At 40.8% G+C, this 22,157-nt stretch overlaps 1 protein-coding gene across 2 annotated transcripts in view; it reads right to left on the bottom strand.

Moving 5' to 3' along the window:
• ZNF507 (zinc finger protein 507) overlaps positions 1 to 21,017 on the bottom strand; it is a 44,623-nt gene extending 23,606 nt beyond the window's left edge. Inside the window, exons 1-5 of one of the 2 annotated variants that reach the window (XM_007470934.1) lie at positions 20,850 to 20,915; positions 19,308 to 19,401; positions 11,332 to 13,466; positions 9,586 to 9,703; positions 5,849 to 5,963 (exon numbers count right to left, since the gene is read on the bottom strand). In XM_007470934.1, the coding sequence (XP_007470996.1) occupies positions 5,849 to 5,963; positions 9,586 to 9,703; positions 11,332 to 13,464 (2,366 nt within the window). In that variant the 5' untranslated portion in view covers positions 13,465 to 13,466; positions 19,308 to 19,401; positions 20,850 to 20,915. Of the gene's footprint in view, positions 1 to 5,848; positions 5,964 to 9,585; positions 9,704 to 11,331; positions 13,467 to 19,307; positions 19,402 to 20,849 lie in introns of both variants that reach the window. The other variant, XM_007470933.1, reaches the window with a different exon arrangement.
• Positions 21,018 to 22,157: the final 1,140 nt, after the last annotated feature.

The following is a 22,157-nucleotide window of genomic DNA, read 5'->3' as shown; positions in this document are numbered from 1 at the left end:
ATCAGGGTCATTAACACATAAGCACACAGGTTTTTTGACCTAGTTGATGTGAATCCCTGAAAATCAGGGTCATTATTTTATAAGCACACATTTTTACCCCTCCCTTCATTTTCTACCTTACTCACAAGACTATTCAGAAAAATCAGCATCAACTTCAGAGTATAAAGACACAGAAGCCCTAACTACAAAGAAAAAGATTAATAAATTTCATTACATTAAAACTAGAAATCTGTGTTCTGCAAAAGACACCACTGACAGTAGAAAGGCAAGCCACAGTTTAGAAGATATGTGCAATATACATAATAAACAAAAACACTTGTATTCAGAACACATAAAGAACTGCTGCAAATCAGTCAGTAAAAGGCAGAGCACCCAATAAAGAAATGTGCAATTAACAAATGAAAAGATGCTCAACCTCATAAATCATCAGGAAATGCAAATGAGAACCACAACAACATACACACCTACCAGAATGATCAAAATTGAAGACTGATAATACAAAGTGTTGATGAGGGTATGAACTGGTACAACCACTGTAAACTGGTATAACCATTTTGGATAACTGTTGACAATATCCACCAAACCTGAACATAGCACACCCTTATTACCCACATATTACACTCCTAGGTGTAAACCAATGGAAAAGGAACCATTTCATATATGCACCAAAACATATGTAAAAGAGTATTCAAAATGGTGTTATTCACAATGGGGGAACATCTAGCAATAATCCAAATATCCATCAGTAGTACAATAAAAAAATAAATTGTGGTATAATCTTACAATGGAATACTATACAGTAATAAAAAGGAATGCATTAGTTCTACACTGAATTACACACAATGATGTTGAGTAAAAGAAGCTAGAAATAGAGACTTGCCTGGTAGAGCAATGGTTTAAGAATCCGCCTGCCAATGCGGGGGACACGGGTTCAATCCCTGGTCCGGGAAGATCCCACATGTCATGGAGCAACTAAGCCCATGCGCTACAACTACTGAGCCCACATGCGGCAACTACTGAAGCCCGCAAGCCACAACTACTGAAGCCTGCAGGCCACAACTACTGAGCACACGTGCCACAACTACTGAAGCCCACTCGCCTAGAACCCATGCTCTGCCACAAGAGAAGCCACCACAATGAGTAGCCCCTGCTCACCCCAACTAGAGAGAGCCTGCACGCATCAACGAAGACCCAATGTAGCCAAAAATAAATTCATAAAAAAAAAGAAGGTAGACATAAAAGAATATGTACTGTATGGTTTCATTTATATTAAGTTCATAAACAGGCAAAACTAATTTATGATGTTAGAAGTCAAGATGGTGATTACCTGGTGGGGAATAGGGGGAAGTTAGCGAGTGGAAGGGCCAAGAAGAGGGTGCTGCTGAGGAATTGGCAATGGTTTATTTCCTGGTCTGAGGAGTTACAAGGATGGGTTTACTTTGTGACCATTCATCAAGCTGTATGCTTTTAATTTATGCATCAAACTGTATGTTTTTAACTTACGTAATTTTCATGATATATACTGCTGTAAGTTATAAAGTCTATTTCAAAATTTTAAAAAGAGACAGAGACTTATCAATCAAATGCAATGTTTAGACCTCCTAATATAAACAAAATAACTCTAAAAGGATACTTTTGAAACATTTAAGGAAATATTGGGTATTCTGGGGCTGGGTATTAAAATAGGATTTGTATTAAAAAATAAACATACATATCTGGGTAGCTCTTCTACTTAAGAATATTACTACATATTTATTTTCAAAATATAATAAACTTATACAACCAGAGCCATTTTATAGATTAAAAAAACTGAGGTATACACATAATTACCAGTCATTTACTGAGTACCTACTATGTGCCAGGTAGTGTGCTGAGTACTTTAGTCCAAAGACCATGTACTTCCCTCTGTCATGCTGTCCCTCCTACCCTCCGCCTTGCCATGTAGTTTTGGAACCTAAGTACCAATACAATTATGTTTCTAAGGGAAAATGGGTTCAATGCCACATAGTCAGGAGGAAACTTGGGAACCTGAGGAAGACGTTTTGTTGCCCCATCTTCCATCTCTAGCCAGTCATTCACAAAGGTGGTATTGGGGGAAGGAAAGCAGGGGGAACTCTAGTACTGCAATATTAAACTAAACTGAAGACAATCCAATACTTGAAAATTCTGAACGGACCTTTTAGTAACTTTTGGGGTCAGTGCTATAAATATCAAGTATAACAATAACTGGTATGTGGTTTACTCAGAATGTTCCTTAATAAAGCACTGAAAAACAAAGCCTGCTGCATTTGGTAGGACTGGGATGGGATGATGCTTTTTTCATCTTTCCCTGTCCTAACATGGGAATGAAAAACAGCTCTCTTCCTTCTGCAATGAGGACAGGGTTTCTGAGATGACCTCATGACTTGATGAGCAGAAGAACGGAACCAGGGCCTTCAATGCTCCAAGTAACATGGTCGGTGCTTAATACATATAATCTCATTCAATCCTCCCCAAAATTTATGAGCTGGTGAGCATTCTCACCAGGCTCATATGGGAAAGGAGGGTTAGCTTAGAATAACATCCCCAGGGTCACCCGGTTGGGCAGAGGTGGTGTATGGTCCAGGCCTGAGACTAGGGCATGAGTGCTCCCCAAGACGCTGAGTCGCCTCCAAGGCAGTCAACACAGCATGGGGACCTCAGCTGTGACAGTATTTCTGCCTGGGTACAGCATCTCTCTTGTTAAAAAAAAACAACAAAAAAAACTAATAAGCTTCCTGTCCACGAACAGAATTACTCTGTTTCCCAAATGATGAGAGGTCAACATTTTTTTGTGTGTATGGTTAGACAATGAATCAGTGAGAAGGGATAAGGATAAAAACTGGGCCCAATAACTATTAGACAGCTACCATTTATGGGGTGCTTATGATGTGCCAGGATCTTACATATGGTATTTAATTTAGTCCTTACAACAGTCCTGTAAAGCAGGTGTCTTAATTATCCTCATTTTAGAAATGACAAGGCCAAGCATAGAGAAGTGAGATAGTTTGCCCAAGGGGACAAATGCCATAAGTCAGAGAGCTCAGATTCAGTCCCAGGACTATGTGCTCCCAGAGCCAGAGCTCTGATAAATGAAGCTATACTGCCCAGATCACACGAATGGGCTCAGTGAAGGACCAGTATGGCAACATAAAAGCAAAGGCAAGAGAAAAGAATAGTTATCAATACTGCAGAGACAGGCACATAACAGGCACATTAAACACACACAATCAACCTGTTCTGCCCTCATGCAAAGACTACATGTGGTGTAGCAATGCACTCTCACTCTATAAGAAATTTATCACTGCTACTTGTGAGCACGTTTCTTTACAAAAAGTAGGGAATGAGAAATGCACAGGGTAGGCACCCTGAGAAAACAAGTCTCAACTCTGACCATAAGTGTACTAGGCAGCAGAACTGAGTGAAGCACAAATGAAATAAGCCAGAAAAACTACTGTGATTAAATTAGATATCAAGAAGGCTGTGCTCCCTAGCTAACTAAGCTTAAGGCAAACAGTATGTGACAATGAAGAGAAAGTCCCAGAAACATACTGGAATAGAACATGTTAATCCATAATGCTCTGTAGACAGCAAATCCCACGAAGACAAAGAAGGATAAGTATTTAAAGAAGGTTAAAAGAAGAGTCACAAGATTTGAAAGTTGGAAAATAAGCCTTACGTGAAAGGTAATAATTACATGGAGGGGTTGGTATGACAACATGTTTTCTAAGGCACTCAGGTCAAACCCAGTGAGACAGTGTGAACAAATCTGGAAAATAACATACTGAGACTTCTCTGATGTAACAGGAAGAAGATTCTCACAGGATGTTGCCCACTGGAAGGAAGTCCCTAGGACAACTTGCAACCAATCCTGTAAGTGTGAATATTTTAAGAACATGAGAAAACATAATCCCTAAAATAGCAAAAGCTATCAAAATGAGTCTTTTAGCTTAAGACTAATCTATTCAGGTGGATGTGAAACTCTCTTCTATAGAACCAGAATCAATCATTAACCTCTTTCATAAATATCACAATTGTATATTTGAGAGTTTACTTGTTCATTGTCTAAAGCTTCAAGATGGCAGGGATGATACCTTTTTTTTTTCTTTTTGTCCTCTGTGAAATCTGGGCCACCATCAGGATGGGATGATACTGTTTTATTGTGACTACAGTCTAAGAGTCTAACACAGCCCCTGGAATATAATATTTGCTCAATAAATATTTCTCAGTGAATTTCAATGAACAGTCTAGTTCTAGACCCAGAGAATGTTATCTTATTCTTGCCTGGATTACATGGTATTTCATTAAATTTAAGAACAGACACCTGAAATATAAAGATAAAGCTTTCTCCTCATATGAGATGAACTAGTGTCCTCCATTTCCATCACACTCTCCTAAATATTTCCTAGTGTAAATGATAAATGATACATGTTAAATACTACTTAGCATGCTTCATCTACAATGTATGGCACTGAGCTATTGTTAATAATGGTTAATGGCCTTAATACTACTCAGGGGAAAAATCTTTCTTAGCAATCCCAGTTTTAAAAATATTTGAAATAAAAATAGAGACAATGACACAACATCAAACAGCTTCCATGGAGCTACAAAACTTTTTGCAAAGAGATACACTGCCGGCAAAATGATTATAAATAAGTCTGCTGGTTAGCGAATTAAGTGTGTATTAAATATTTAAAACCATATACATGTATATATAGAGAGAGCCACACTATGGGATCAAACAATGGCATTTTAAGGCATAGTCTGTCAGGTTTTCATTTAGATATTAATACAGTAACTTTCCCACAGTGACCTGTATCATACCTATGAAACCTGGGGAGAGTGTTAAAACACGAATCAAGTTTTGTTAAGGGGTTAAAAGAGCTCATGCCACTGCCTAGCACTCACTATTGGTTATGGTAACTGGCTTAACTCTGAGTGGAAGCTTGATGTTCCCTCACAGCTGCAAGTAGAACAAATTGCTCTGTGACAGCTGGACAAACTATGCAGAAATATCTGCATCTTTACTTAAACAACAAGCAGTTTATTCTCAAGGGGCCAAGTTTATTTAAGAAGTAATTATTTCTATTTATCAGCCTATCTTTATCAACTGAGAATGCCTATATTTTCTGAATACGTATTAGAATTGGCTTTTGTTAAAAATCAAGTGACAAAATTAAATTAAATGACCTTACTCTACACATGATAGATTTATTTTCAAAAACAGAATCTTTCATAGGGAATTTTATTACTTTTAAGTTTTAAGAATCTTTTGCTGGAATACTGAGTACTTAACTGCCAAATTACTGAAATGTACTCTAAGCACTGAAAACTGCTATGAGTTTATACCCACATGAAACTGATGGATATAGACATCTTCTTATATTGCAACTAGACAAAATCTAGTCAAAAATAAGCCTAGGGCTTCCCTGGTGGTGCAGCGGTTGAGAGTCCGCCTGCCGATGCAGGGGACACGGGTTTGTGGCCTGGTCCGGAAAGATCCCACATGCCGCGGAGTGGCTGGGCCCGTGAGCCATGGCCGCTGAGCCTGTGCATCTGGAGCCTGTGCTCCGCAACGGAAGAGGCCGCAACAGTGAGAGGCCCGCGTACGGCAAAAAAAAAAAAAAAAAAGCCTATCATCCTAAGACTCAAGCTTAAAATTCACATTCTTTAACAAAGTAAGCAATACTCATGAAACCAGGAAGTGAAAGCTTCTTCGTGCTTAACCTATGTTTAAACAACTGCTATGAATTTTTAATTACTTCTACTTTTTTCTTTACTATAGAGTATTGTAACACAAGTATTAAAACTCTAGGATCATCACACTTACCTATAAGGCTTATCAGAATTATGGATTCGTCTGTGGTTTCTGACACCAACGTACGTTGTACTTGTATAATCACATACATCACATCTATACTGTTTCTGGACCGAAGACTTATTCCCTGGACAAAGTATTTCACAGTTTTAGTGACGTGCTTTGATTAGATTAAAATGACAGCATTTACATTCCATTGTAAACGAGTATTTATACGAGACAGTACTAACATTTCAATGAAGGCTTTCTCACTGTTTAATAAAGTTAACAAGTTTGAATGTAGCTTTACAGGTTCTCCTACATCTGCACTATCAGTGGATGTAAAGTGAATATCATCTGATCTGTAAACATAGATACATTGGGTTAGCTTCTACAGAACCTTGTACAAAATTCTAAAATATAATGAACCTGATGCCAGCTGCCCTGCTGATTGTGTAGCAGGTGAATTAACCAGAGATACACTGTTAATTTGAAAGGTGTTAGTCTAATCAATATGGGATATATTGCCTTAAGGAAACACTGTTTGCCAACAAGCTGTAATTTAATACTATAATACAACATTATAAAGTATGGCTACAAAGCATATCTAACAAACTCAATATAAAAAGCCCAAAGCTTTTTCACTCTGTAGGTTTCCTTTGTTTATAACTGTCAGCTATCAAACAAAAACAGAAGGGAAAGCAATGGCAAAGTATTAAGTGCTATTTAATGTAGTATAATTATACCTAGTAAACTGACAGCTTACAAGGACTAACATGAATATGCAGCTCTCCGAAATCCAGGAAACATGGATCCATGGGAACAGGCCTTGTCACTAAACTCACTCTGCAACAACAGGGCTGGGGAATTCAACTCAGGGTAAGCTTGAGGCAATACAAGCAGAATGAGTGATCATAGGAAACTGTTCCTGAAGATATTCAGTGATTTATTTACGCTTCTGTCAGCACAAAGTCCACAGCCTATTCATAGCCTGACTGCTTTATATTCAGAAACAAAGCAAGCATAGGAGCTGAAGAACAAGACACGACAGGAAGAAAGCTCAGGTAGAACACAGCACACACTGCATAAAAGTAAAATTGGTGATACAAAAGAAAACCCACATGGAAATTTTAGCAAAACAAAGAAAATCCTTAGGTTAAATTTAAGCTTTCTAAAATTAAAATTTCTTTTGCAAATAACTATTTTTGCCAGGCAGAACAAAATGTCCTGATTTCCTGGTATAAATCTGTAACATTAATACACACACTAATCATAATTATAATCTAAGTATTGCTCTTAATTGGTAGGTTAAAAACTTGGACTTGAAAAGTGGCACTGCTCCAGATACAGTTAAAAAAAAAACAACTGAAAAAATGAAGTGTGAAATATTGGATAATGGTTTTGTGTGAGAAATATTACAGATCAATGACAACTAATAAAAATGACAGATGGAGAAACTTAATATAGCACAGAATGAGAGCCTGTGCTACTTCAAGCAACTGTTTCCAATGGAAAGAATATTGGATTTAAATTTCAAAAACTTGGGCTTAGTCTCTGCTCTGCCACTTAGTACCAATGTGGTCATGGGCAAATTATTTCACCTCTTAAGGACTCAGTTTATTCATCTACAAAATGGAAACACTGGAACATCCCAGCATGGTTTGGTAAGCCCAGGAGCATGTTGTACTCCTCCTTCACCGCAGTCTGTATGTTACCTGCATGTCTGGGTCAAGTCTGACCCATCACTAGCTGGAGACTCCCTGAGGGTAGGGATCTGCCTGTTTTGCTTACACAGAATCCCCAGGACTTGGCAAATTATAGATTTACAATAAAGAACAATTTAATTAAATTTCATGAAGAAACATCATATGAAAGTGCTTTGCCCAGAGCTCTCAGAGCACCTGTGGTGTTTGCTGACATACCTGTCAGTACAGTTTTGGGTTCCTCACTGGGCTGGGTACCTCGAAGGCAGTGACACCTCCACCGCACTCCAAGCACCTAGCACAGTATCCAGCTCAAGATGGGCATTCCACGCCTTCTGGCAGAACAAATGTCTGAGGTACTATTACATTGGATCTCTGAGTCAAAAACGTGCCACAAGTTATCTGTGCTATTGTGATGGATGAAGACTTCCGGGAGCCACAGAAGCATGCATCTCCCCTCTTGTTTAATTAGTTTATTAAAGGGTTAAAAAAGTTTTGATAAACATGAATTATTTTTATCTTCTTTGTGAGCTAAAAACTTGTTCTTTGGCCTGAAAACTAGATTTTGAAAGATCTAATATCGAATCAATAAAGTATCAGTATAGATGTAAGTATGCCGGAGGTTATCCGCCGTCTGAATTGTTACACTACCACGATAGGGGACAGCAAATAGAGCCAAGTGGAGGTGTGGGGGTGGGGAGGAGAGGCACAGCAAGCAATTTAAAATCCATACGTGCAGCCCTAAGAAACGGAGCATGCGCCACAAAGAAGAGAGGCTGCAAAATGGAATGTGGTGGATAGACGCTAATGCCACGAAGCTCAAATTGGTTATTTTAATTTTGAGCTGACATTTCAATATTTTAAATTCAAATTGTGCGTTTTAATTTGTTAACCCATTTGGCCAGTTTAAAATTATTGTTTTTAGAGATGGTGCTAGAAAAGACATATTCTACTGCTGGTAGTAACCACAGTTGGTGCCACTGAGTGAGTAGTACTTACTTTATTCCTTCATTAGGGATTTATGGCCCAAAGATATCAAATGTTTTAATGTCTCCTTTAAAGGGGATATGGAAACATAATGAATTAAAATTAAAGGAGGCATTTAGGGCTATTTTGTAAAAAGGAAACAAAACAGTTTTAGCTCAGCCATCTATGGCAGGAACAGATGCTACGTCATAAACTCCTTTTGTTTTGGATAGTTTTACAGGGATGACATCTGTTTGACAAGGGAATTTTGGTGCTGCAGTGGTATCAAAATCAGTTCTTTCAGAAACATTCTAGAATCAGTTTTGCTTTCTGGGGTCAGTTTAATGAAACGTTATGGTAAAACACTTTACTCTGCAGTTTTTCCTAACTTTAATTCTTAGGAAATCTAAAAAGGAAAGTCACTCCAGTATATTTTACTTCCCATAAACACTATGTACTACACTTGAGACATTTAAAGTATATCAACTTAAGTGAGCTGATGCAAGGAATCACAGCTTATTACACTTTAATTCTCCGGGATGTGGCATCCGCCTTTTCATGGAACTCTAATTAAATCTTTTGATTCTAATATTCCTATTAGCAGAAACTCGGCCGACTGGTACCTAACCAGTACATAAAAACAGCCTGTGTTGTTTTTTTAAATAATGCAGATGAAATCTGGCAGTTACACTTGGATAAGAATAAGATCACAGCAGGAGGCCTCAGTTAAAGATTGAGGTGGGGGCCTACCATCTGCAAAAGCTACATTCTCAGTGGGTCAGCTGGTACTGAGAGAGGAAAGGAGGCTTTCTTTCAGTGCTGCAGCTTCCCTGGCTTGCTGGCCTGTCATCTCAGGGTCTCTGCTGTGCTTGGCTCTTATAGGACAGCATACATTGCAGAATATATCTACCTATACAGTCGAGGCTGAGTACTTACTAATACAGTACTTCATTTAGTACTGAGACAAAATTCACTCACACAGTTTAAAAATAGAGGCAAACAGATGGAGCTTTAGTCCTGAAAATAACCCACATGACAACGAAGGGCATTTTTTTACTTCATATGCTAGTCAATATCGTCTATACAAAGAAATGCAGATACCTTCCTGAACACATTTTCCATCAGTTTTATCACTGGAAATTCTTGACTCATTAGAAGTTGCTATTGACAAGGTATCTGGAAGACTGTGTTGCTCTCTCTCATGGTTCCTCAGTTGACTCTAAAAAATTGAGAGAAATTCATATGTAATTTTCAATAAACATATTTACACAGTTACTAGGAGGCTGTAGAAGGAGTGAACTGCTTTCGTTGCCTAGTACCTAGAACACACTACCAATATTTAAAAATCAAACGTGTTAAAAGATTACCTGAAACATTTGACAGCTTATGGAAAGAAATACACTAAGGAAAACACAATCTTATCAAAAAGGCAGTTCCTCTTTTCACATTCTCTGAAAGGAAGCCACCACTGTCTTAGGGAGTGCTTATGCATGGCATGTGTATGCTTCTTGAAACACTGGTGAGCCCAGAGGAAAGAGCAGAGTGTTCAGAATAACTCAGTACTTTCACAAAAATAAATCCAATCAGTTAACTTCTGCACTTCAGCTGATTTCTGCCTTTAAATATCAACAAAATCTGTAAAAGAGACTTAGTTGGAACTGCAACTCCAAGGACATCTTCCCCCTTACGCCCACCCCCATGAATCAAGAGTGCAGCAGCGGGCTTCCCTGGTGGCGCAGCGGTTGAGAGTCCGTCTGCCGATGCAGGGGACATGGGTTCGTGCCCTGGTCCGGGAAGATCCCACATGCCGCGGGGTGGCTGGGCCCGTGAGCCATGGCCTCTGAGCCTGCACTCCGCAACGGGAGAGGCCACAACAGTGAGAGGCCTACGTACCGCAAAAAAAAAGAGTGCAGCAGCAAAAGCAGCTCCTGGAACTTGCCTTTGCAGCCCATTTGAATGGCTACTTGTCCAGTGGCCAGAGGCCATTTCAGAATTTCATGAGAGCGATCCAAGAGGCAGTGAATCTCAGACTCAAAGGCTTTTTAATTCCTGCATACCTGTTTACTACCAGCTGGACCCCAACTCTGGCTAATCTGAGAAAAAAGTCGACATCCCAGTTAGCCCTTTACAATACACTTCCCCCCCACCAAACAGTCAACTGGCATATTGAAGAAAAGTTCTAAACCAATGATTCAATGAACACAAGTTGCCTTTACAAAAACAGTATTTTCATACTGGTTGTTGGTTTTAGGTAGCACTTAAAATGAAAATCACGGTACTTGAAGGTACTGTAAACTTCCCATAAAATATAACATACATGGCTCTATTTCCACTGTGCTGTCTTTCATTAAGTCCCATACAGTCCATTTTTGCTTGTGCAAGGATATAAATCACTGTTGGTTGGTTGTGTAGCAGCTGAAGTGAATGACTTGCATTTTGGGGCCACGTAAGATGAAAAATAGGTATTTTTTTGCATCGATCACATAGGGTTAAATTTGTGTAAGTCAAATGAGTGTATAATGTTCCTCCACTGTACATCCCTCGTAATTCGATTGCACTTTAAAATCAACACACTTTCAAAAAGATATACACATGGAAACACTAAACCAATAAACACAGGGCCTGTTAAGGAGGTGGCAGGCAGGGGGAAAATGTCCTACACCAGACGACCCAGACTTCAGTCCCAACTTCAATACTAATTAGTTGGGATCCCGTGGGCAGATTACCAAACTTTTCTGGGGCTGTTTCCTTACCTATAAAATAAGGTGGGTGGACTGTATCTACAAAGCTCCCTCCATGCTCTAAAATTCTAAGGTTCTCCGAATGATTTAATGAACCAATGCTTACCTTATAATGGAAGGATTCTTCACACTGCTTGCACTGGTATATTCTTGTTTTACAGTGGTTGATCATGTGGCTCTCCAGGTCTTTGCTGTTGTCAGCTATGTGCTCACAGATAGGACACTGATAGGGCTGTCTCTGTCGATGGACTCGCAAGTGCTGCTTGATGTAGCCCTTGTTACCGCTGGCGTAGTGACACAGGCGGCAGCGGTAGGGCCGGTCAGCGTTTGGGATGTACTCCACGACGTTGCTTCCTGACAAACTTGTATCACTGCTGGGTTGGCACTGGGCATTATCCTGCAATTCTTTCAAAATGTCATCATCAGAAGCGTTTTGGTCTGTCCTTTCCCTTAATTTTTCAATCACGGTGAGTAAGGACATGCTGATGCCTGTCTTAACTTGCCCATCTGACAATTCCTGCCTACCCTCTGGGAGTGCTACTAAGGTAGAGTTGCTTTGGTTGAAACTAGTCAATCCCTCCGAAGAGCTTTTAAGTGGTGACATCATTTTAGAATACGCTGCCAATGTACTATCTACTTGCCTTTGTCCAGTGTCTGGATCTAAAAGCTTTATATTCCCGTAGTGCCCAAGGTTGGCTCGTGTTAGCTCTGCAGCTCTTATAGGCATGGTGACCAGGGCTTCTGCAGCTAACGAGTGTAGTCTGAGAGACTCAGAATTTGTCCTTCTTCGGCCTGGTGGGGCATTCTCATCAGTAGCCAGTCCTTTATTTATTAACTCACTGTCTTTCTTCTCTGTATTGCTCCAGCCTATGATCAGCCCCCCAATATCGACAGTGCAATTATCAGCATGATAGACTTCATCTCTTCCTTCACATCCAATCTTGGCTTCTGTCTGGCTCAGGTTTTTCCCCTCTTCAATTTCAGCATTCATGAGGAAATGTTTCTGCGAAAGAGTCTCTTCAGCACTTGGCAGACGCTCCACTATCACATTAACATGACCTTTTTTATTTGGGCTACTGCTAATGATTTTCTGTGCTGATGAAAGTAGGCTATCAGCAACCAGGTTCTCCTCTGCGTCCGAAATCACCTCCAGCATTTCTTCCTCATTAGGGTCAAGGGTAACTGACTGACTTAGATGAACACCCCCTTCCACACTCTGTTCTAAAGGAGACGAAGATGATAATGACTCTGAGCTGCAAATCTGCACTTGTACTGACGGCCCATTGTGGATACTCAGTTCATTGTCTCCAATTGCAATGACTACTGCGTGGACCCCACCAGGTGCAGCGGCCACTGAAGAATCCAGCAAGCCTAGGGGCTCATTTTCATTTTCAAATATTGGATAGGAACAATCAACCTCCCCAGCATGTTTCCAAGCATGTGTTTTCAACATTCTCTGCTGGCCACAAGTGTAACTACAAAACAAGCATCGATACATGCCATACTGTTCATAGGCATACCACTTCCTCCTACCCATTTCTGCCACAGATGCCGTCTGGATGGTATGAGTCTGTGGGCTGTCCACACTGACTGGGATGTCAGGAATGGTTTCATTATTTCTTCCTGAGGTTCTCTGACACAAAGAGTTGGTGGGGCTTACGCATTGCTGGGCTTTGGATTGAGTGTGACTGTTGGCATCGTTTTCGTGGTCATTTACCACATGAGCTTCAAGTTCCTCTTGGCTTTTAGATGTAATATGGCACTCTGCGCACATTAGTATCACTTCATTCTGCTGACCGTGCTGCTTGATATGATCTTTTAACACAGAAAAAGATGATGACAGAAACTTACAAAGGCTACACTGGTAAGACATAGCCTTCCCATCGTTCTGGGTAAGAGAGTCAGGGGTAAAATGTATTTGTGACATCTCAGCCGTTCTATTATCAGCAGCAGGTGACTGGGTTACTTTAGCTGGAATCTCACAAGATTCTTGACTTTCAAGAGAGTGTGCTGCAGCACTTGAACGTGACCGTTTTTTGCCAATTAAAAGACATTTTTGTGACTTTTCATGTTCCACTATCTTGCTTAACTTCTGAATAACATGGATTAATGGATCTGTTTTAGCTTTTCTTTTTTCATCAACTTCCAGTGATGAACTGATGACAGTTTTGGCAGTCAACATAGCTTCCTGTTTCCCGATACCTGGCACCAACATGGCGACACTGCTGCTTTCTTCCATATCTAAAAAGGAGAATATATGACAGAAAGAATCACCAGGTTACAGGATCATTACAGGCATATAATTCAGGAAATCTATACTACTCTTAGATTTAAGCTAGTCTAAGTATTTTCTAACCTGGGAGTTCCATATCAATATACCTGGCTATCCTCAACAGAGACTTAAATTGCTTACAATTTTTCTTTGGAATGCTGTCCCCTATCAAGACTGATGATTGAGATGTTTCCATCCTTCATTTCTTTCTTTGGAAATGACTTTTAACAATTTACATCTCCTTTTTTCTTCACCTTCTTTCCCCTAGACATCTAGCTGGACCTAATCAGTACTCCTTCTCTTCTGCACAATGCCAGGAAAAAAAAAAAAAAGACTGCTATTCCATTATCAAAGGAATACAGTCATTCCCAGGGCATGTGGAACTACCTGAAGTTATTATGAAATACTATTCTGTAAAGCCAACACATGACTGATACAATTCTTGGGAGACAACTTCTTGCACCAAATGTAATTGCGGTTTTATTACTAAAAGCATGTGTTTTTTTTTTTTCTCCCTAGATCTTTGGAATTGTAAAAATATGGGCATGTAACCTATTGTAAAGGGCACAGTGTATTTTGAGAAGTATTATGCAAATGAAACTAAATAAAAGCAATGATCCAGTTCCTTCTTTTACTTCCTTTGATTTATTTTCCTGAAGATAAACCACAAACTATGCTGTGGTTTTTTCTAGAGCTCATATTAGTGGTCAACTATTACTCATACACACATACATTTTTTTTTCTGAAAGGGAAAGGGGTATTGGAGAAGGAAAAAATTGATATCTCAGTCGTGTTATAGGTCTAAAAAAGCACAGAGGCCTTAAAAAAGTCATTTTCTACAGGTTATCTGTAGGTTCTAGTAATGTGTTATGGCCGAGGAAGTCATTAACATAAAATGCTTATCTTTCAGCCTAAATCTTGAACACTCTATTTCCTGGCAGTACTTTCATTTCAAACATTTCCTTTGGCTTAAAGTGAGATTAATTTGTTGACCTGGATCACGTTTTTAAGTTTAGGCTTTTTTCCAGCAACAAGTTTTGTTTTTCCACCTTTTAGGTGCATTCTGGAATCTTACTCACAACATTCAATAAATGCCAGCAAAATTTCTAGTGGCACTAGCTACAGACCAAAGATCATACTATTCTTAAACCTCAGTCACAGGCTCTGAATTCTCTTCAGGAGGCGAATCATGGCTCCTCTTCCCTCACATGGCTGAATCAACATATAGGGGCCCTTTAGCCACTGCCAAGATCATACCTAAACTCCTGCAAGACCTCACCAGTGCCCTGACCAGCTGCAGGCCCAGTTCTCCCACATCAACTGACAGCAGTTATGGCTCTTCCTCTCTTATTCTCTACTCTTTGTGGCACACTAACTTTTCTACACCCAGATCCATGTCATGCAAAAAGGTAAACACTTTACCCTCAGCTTCTTTAGTACTACTTCTTCCCTCTGTCCTGAGACCCTGCTCTGTGCGATCAGCTTTTTTCTCTTCCACTTGTAGCTGCACTCGCAGCAGGGAATGCATTCCACAGCCATTACAATGACAGCTATGCCAGCTCCCCAAGGCCAGTGGCCCTTTAGCCACTGTCTGCCCTAAACAACCTGAGGGCATTACCTCAAAAGACTAGCTCCTTTACACCTTTCTCAAGTAGGAAGAACAGAAATGTTTTTAAATCTCTACACTCAACCTTAAGTTACTAAAGAAGGGACCAGTGGGGGAAACAATTTGTTTCTTTAGAAAAACCCTTTGTGACTTCATAAGTCACCTTACCACCGGAGAATTCCACATTTTTAGGCCAAGGGAAGCTTTGGCTCTTCTTGTGATTACTGATTTCCCTCTAGGGTCATTCACTTAAGGCTTTATTTCTTTCAATTGTTAAATGCAAATTTCTTAAATAATAGCTAATAGGAATCCCTGAACATTTAATTTCTTACATAAGATTTGGTGCACTACTATAGATGGAAGGTCTCCTTCCCATGAAATGTGACATCCACGTAGGCTGACTGGTAATCTGGAGGTTAACCAGTGAATATTTGCTCAACAGACTTTGCACACCCACAGGGTTACAAAAGTGACTCATTATCCTTCTTCTATTTAATGACATAATAGGAGGGAGACAGAGCAGTGCAGATTTGCTCCCGTGGATATTTCAGTGTGTACCTTAAAAAGAAAGCAAAATGAAGAAGAGGAGGACTTCATCTTATCTCAAGGAGAAGACTAATACAAAAGAATCTGACAAAACATTCAGATTTTAAAGCTGTGTCTGCACAGGCATTAAGAGCTAACGGAAATTTGCAGCAGATGCTCCAATTTTCCCTGAACATTATGTAAGTTTCTCATTTTAGAGGCTGCATACGTTTGAGGATAAGTACAGAAATGGCACCTATAAAACAGATACGACAACATAAAATACATCAAGAAACACCTGAAAAACCATTTGGGGTCCACATGGCAAAGTCGATGCACAAGTCTCACTAAAACAAAAGGCTTTGTTAAAAAAGGTTAGATAAACAGCTCATAATAAAGTATACACAGAGAGGAAGTTAAGTTGAATATTGGCCAACTCAAATTTTTCACCAAAATTTCACTTAGGCCACCAATGTGCATGTGCATGTATGTGTGTGTGTGTTGAATACATATGGGATTACATGCTGTGAAGTAAAATTTGAATAATAAAAGAGATAAAAATAAGGAGTACAGATTCAATCCTAGTGGCTCAAGATTGCTGACAACCTGGGTTATGATAATCTGCATACTATCCATGACCTCCAAGAAGAGATCAAGGTGAATGAAACCTAAAAAAAAAAAAAAAATTACCAAGGGGGAGTGGGGGCGAGTGAACAGGTTGAGGATATAAAATAAGAACAGCAAATTTTCTAGCTGGAATCATGGGCATCTAGGAGTTCATTATATTATTCTTTCTACTCGTGTAAATGTTTAAAATTTTTAAAAATAAAAAGTTAAAGGAATTCCCTTGTGGCACAGTGGTTAAGAATCTGCCTGCTAATGCAGGGGACATGGGTTTGATCCCTGGTCCGGGAAGATCCCACATGCTGCAGAGCAACTAAGCCCATGCGCCACAGCTACTGAGCCCACGTTCTAGAGCCTGCGAGCCACAACTGCTGAGTCTGCATGCCACAACTACTGAAGCCCGCACACCTAGAGCCCATGCTCCACAACAAGAGAAGCCACTGCGATGAGAAGTCTGTGCACCACAATGAAGAGTAGCCCCCGCTCGCTGCAACCAGAGAATGCCCCCGTGCATCAACGAAGAACCAACGTAGCCAAAAATAAACAAACAAATAAATTTATTTATTTATTTATTTATTATTATTATTTTTTTTTGCGGTACACGATCCTTTCACTGTTGTGGCCTCTCCCATTGCGGAGCACAGGCTCCGGACGCGCAGGCTCAGCAGCCATGGCTCACGGGCCCAGCCGCTCCGCGGCAATGTGGGATCTTCCTGGACCAGGGCACGAACCCGTGTCCCCTGCATTGGCAGGCAGACTCTCAACCACTGTGCCACCAGGGAAGCCCAAATAAATTTATTAAAAAAAAAACATTATGTACAAGGCACCAAGCCAAGTACCAAGAAGAATGAAAAAATTTTTTAATTTATAGTACTCACAGAGTTTAAAACTGAGTTAAGTGGATAAGACTAACATATTTAGAAGTTAAAAAGAGTTAACAGCTTTAAAATAACCCAGCTGTACACAAGGTGAAATAGTCAGAAGGCAACATCCAATGACCAAATCCTAACAGAGACTGAAGAGCTCATTTTGGTCTAGGGAGGGAAGAAAAGGCTTCTTGAAGAGGTAAGATGCACACTGTATTCCAAAAGAAGAGCATGCTGGACATCACCCATTGGCCCCTCTGGGCTGTCTCCTCTTTTCCACTCTGCTCTCTATCCCAGGAGGGATTACATCATTAGGCTCCCATGCCCTCTGGTTGAGTTATGCCAATGGGGAGCCATGACAGGAGATAAGAAGGCAGCAAAGGGAGATCAAGACATTCATTTCCCTGGTTTCCTCCCTCTAGGTCACCTTGAAGTGGCTGTGTTCCTCAACAAAAGGCCATTCTCTCCAGGCAGGCTATTCTACAGGACTCTCCCTTCTGATGCTGCTAGCTCCAGATGACAGAATTATTCCTGTGGTTTGCCTATACAAATCCTACACCTTTATAAGTATCTTTGTAAATACATCCTCTCTGAATTATCCTAATCTGAGTGCCATTTTGCTTTCTTGGAATTTGCTGACAAGAAAGAAGCCATAACATTAGATTTTCAGAAGCGAGAATAAGCATGCTATCTAGGGATTAGTGAAAAGATCAGTATGGCTGAACAGTAAGGTTTACTAGGATGAGGAAAGACTACAGGCATCAGCAAAACACGGGTTTTCTCATTTGGAATCTTTAGATATAACATTCAACCAAATATATCAAATTGTTATAAACAAACAAACAAACAAACAAATAAATAAATAAAAGTTGTATCCCAAGCCAGAAAAGTTCTACAACCTTCTCCACTGAGTCTCAAGTCTTCCCTAAACAATGGAATCCCACAGGCAAAAGCTTATACTTAATGTCTTTCCCAAAAATAGAGCCAAATTATTTCAGTTGTCTTTATTTCCTTACAATTTGCTATTTGGTTTACTTGTACATCTAATTAGTTCCTTTCAGTTATAGCAGTATGGTTATCATACGTAAAATCAAGTTGAACAATTCATGGGGGCTTGGGTAGAACTAGAGAAAGGCCGTAATTTTCTGTGAATGTACAAAGACAGTTCAGTATGTTATATAAAGAACCTTTTCTTTCAGACTAAGAATTTGTTCTTTCCAATTAGAAAAAAACTGTGTTATAGAAGTAACGGCCAATTCCTCGTTCTTCCATATTATCGTAATTGTAAAATATAACATATTCATTTTGCTCCAGCCAAAAGAAGGCAGGGGACATAGCTCATGGGTTCCTCTCCTAGAGGAACCTCAGCTGTGTGACCTTAGGCAAGTCACTGTTTCTGAGCGTTTTACATTCTACAGATGTAAAACAAGAGTTGTGCTGGATGAACTTTCATGTTCCTGTCCTATAAACTGTGTATAAAAAGTTACCTTGAAACTGCTTACACGTTATTTATAGATTTACCTTACTAACATCAGCTATAATTTACTTGAATTAAAATCTCCTTAGCTTAATTATTAATTGCCCACCAAGAAAAAACCAAGTGCAAATATCAAAGTATATGAATTTTATAGTATAAAATTTCTTAGCTGGCATCTAGCCTGAGAGAATATTTGAATTTCGCAGCTGCAATTAAGACATAAGGTCTAACTAATGTTAACCAATATTCAGATTTAACAGTTACTGAGCACCTGTAACATGCCAAGCAATGTGCAGGAGACTACCAAAATAAGTAAGAGGGAACCCTTGCCCTTGAGGTGCTCACAGACCAGAGAGTAGTGCCAGTGTAGATTCTGTGTATTACTCATGAAATTCCTGGTAATACTGGCCTCTTTATTTGCAGATAAGGAATCTGAGGTTCACAGATGCAAAGTAATAGCTAGTTTAAGAAATGGAATCCAAGCCTATCTGATTCTAAATCCATCCTTTCTCAATACACCAATTTTCCTCTTAATTCTCAGTGTGAACAAAAAAATGTATAAAGTATAAATAATGAAAAGAGCAACAGCCCCTTACAGCTAGGCAGTATCATACATGTATGTTTGAGCTTCATTAAGTCTTTGGGACAGGCTAGGTGGGTGTTACACAATTCTACAAACAAGGAAACACTCAGTGCAGTTTAAGTGACTTACCCAAGGTTACATGGCTGTTAAGTGGCAGAGCCTGTGTCTTTCAAATCAATTCCTGAAATTAATACAGTCCCCTGGATCGATCTTCAAAATCCAGCTGTGGCCAAGAACGAAAGTACATAGTATCAAACATTTCTCTTTCTTGGTGAAACAAAGTAATGATTTTTTTTCTGGCAGTGAAAAATTGCCCAATATTGCATGTCAAAAAGAAATTCAGAGGAATGTCCATGCAACCCATTACATGACTCAAATTTACATAATTTACCTAACAAGCAGATTTCAGGATTTTGCACCAGTTAGAAAAAATAGCTCTGGAAACTTCTCCAATAATTGTGTATTTTATGTTTTAGCTCAGAATTTATCTAATTAACTCAAACTACTATTGGTTTTACTGATAACACTTTCTAATAAATAAGAAACAATAAATTGTATATTGAAATTTTAATCTTAACCAAAACTACAATCTAAAGGGTGACTGCAAACTTCCAGCAGTTCTACAACTGAATGGCATCATGAAAGATAAAACACAGTGGACTGACCTATGTATCTTCTAAGGCACTTTCCTGCCCTGGTCCTACATTTCTTTGCTACTGTTTCGTATACTACCTAGAATGAATCTAAAAGATCAAAGAATGGTATTCATTTCACCTAGAACGCAACTTTATCGATTATGGTTAAGTAAATAGTTTACTGCCAGGGCAGAAAGCACGTATTTGGCTTTCCCCTGCAATTAATTTTAAACGAGTTAGTGAACTAAAGAAATGAAGGGCCAGGCTTTCTCTTTTAATCAGTAATGCAACCCATACACTGAATCAGAGCAGAGTACTGAAGAAAGTACAAACTCAAAGAACAAATTCAATTACTGATAAATCCAGTAATTGCCGGATAGGAGAGATGCAGACTGACAGCAAATTACAGCCCACTGCAGTACTAAAAAGATCGCCTACGGGGTGGGATGGTGGCCTCTGCCTAATTAATCATCCAGGCCTTCCACACACAAACCATTCACTACGGATGCCCCCAGGCCTTACACGGTGGGAGCTTTTCCCAATCATCTCTGGGGAGACCACTTCATGGAGGAGGTCCGAAATAGGTGCAGAACACCAGAACGGCGTCTATGTACTAGCTTTTCCTACACCAAGCAGTGGCTTGGGAGATGCGAGTTGAGAAAAGTAATCAACAGACGCGGTGAGGGCACCGTTGTTCGCTCCATCCCAACAGGCCTAAGCGGTTGCACACGTGCAAAGGGGAGGGAAGCGACACCCGACGGGCCTGCCTGCGGGCCAGGCTGGTGAGAGTACGCGGGCAGCGGCAGGTTCCCCCCCCACCCCCAAGGTGCAGGGCAAGCCCAGGGTCTCCACAGGCCTTGCTGTGGGCGGCACAGAGGACTGAAAAGGGACAAGGAACTTGGGGCATGTGGCCAGCATCGGGCGGGTGTCTGCCGGCTGAAGAGGAAGCCGGCGCCGGCAGAGGCCTGGGGGGAGGACGCACATGGCCGGCGGCGGCGCTAACAGCGGGCGGAGGGGCGGCCCCGGGGCGCGGTACCTGCGGTCGGGCGGCGGCTGCTGCTTCCGCGAGCCTCCTTTGGCCGGCCAGGAGCCCGGCCGTGCCCTCGCACTCGTCCTCGCCCACCTCTCTCCCTGCTCTTTTCCCTCTCTCCCCCCGCTTTTCCCTCCTCACCCGGAGCCCCAAAATGGCGGCGCTTGGGACGGATCACGTGAGCCGCGGGCAGGTCAGGTGACCCGAGTGGCGGGCGGCGGGGGCGGGGCGATGCTCAGGCCCCGCCCATGGGCATCCCGGGACGCCGGCTGAGCGGGCGCAAAGAGGATACCCTGCCAGCTCACTGCAATCCCCGGCTCCTGGGTGAGGTTAAGGCGCGGGTTGTCGGGCTCCCACGGCCCAAGCGTGGCCTTCTGCGTGGTCGTTGGGTCTAGAAGTCAGTGAGTGCTCACTTTGGAGTCTCCCCACGTCGCCCAAACCTGCTGTGGGCTAGGTTTCCTTTCCCTCATTGGCTCTCAGCAGTGGGCATTGACATTCTTTACAGCCCTGTGCTTCTGAATTTGTTACAGCTTTTGGTTGGGCTATACTTTTTTGTGGTGTTCTTGGCTAAAATGTAGAGGTGCTACCTAGGTTGATGGCTGGACTTCAAGTGTGCCTGGTGAGGGGCAGAGCTGGCCCTGGGAAATCTATTTGCTGGAGAGATTGAGGATTTTGAGGGAAAGAACTCATCCTGAGAGTTGTAGGACCAGACTTGGTAGCTTGCTTCACCTGGTAGCACAACCTCAGTCCTCTGAGGGCACCATGGTGTTGGTCATTTGGATCTGTTTTATGACATACATGCCAGCTTTATAAGCAGTCCTGTTTCCATCCCCCTGCTGACAGAGTAAAATGCAATGTTAGTTAAGCGTTCCACCCAACTTCAGGAATGCTGGACAGGTTTGGTGTATTGGGAACTACACAGCAGGGTGCTTGGATCCGGACTGAGCATGTGGGCCGTGAACAGTAGGAAGGGAGTAAAACTGAAGATTCCAGTCATAGTAATGGACTTGTTCATTGAGATATGGGCATACCTGGGAGAGATTGTGGATTTGGTTCTCAACCACTGCCATAAAGGGAGTCACATGAATTTGACATCAATTGGTTACCCAGTGCATATAAAAGTTTTGTTTACACCCTACTGTAATCTCTTAAGTGTGTAATAGCATTATGTCTAAAAAACAGCATACATGCCTTAATTAAAAAATACTTCATTGCTAAAACATACTAACCATCATCTGAGCCTTCACATTCATAATCTTTTTGCAATAATAACATCAAAGGTCATAGGTCACTATAACAAACATAATAATAACG

The sequence above is a fragment of the Lipotes vexillifer genome, unplaced genomic scaffold (genome assembly GCF_000442215.2).
Source record: "Lipotes vexillifer unplaced genomic scaffold, Lipotes_vexillifer_v1.1 scaffold182, whole genome shotgun sequence".
In the NCBI taxonomy this organism is placed as follows: Eukaryota; Metazoa; Chordata; class Mammalia; order Artiodactyla; family Lipotidae; genus Lipotes; species Lipotes vexillifer.
Note: the sequence above shows the minus strand (reverse complement) of the source record. Positions and strands in the feature narration are given on the sequence as shown.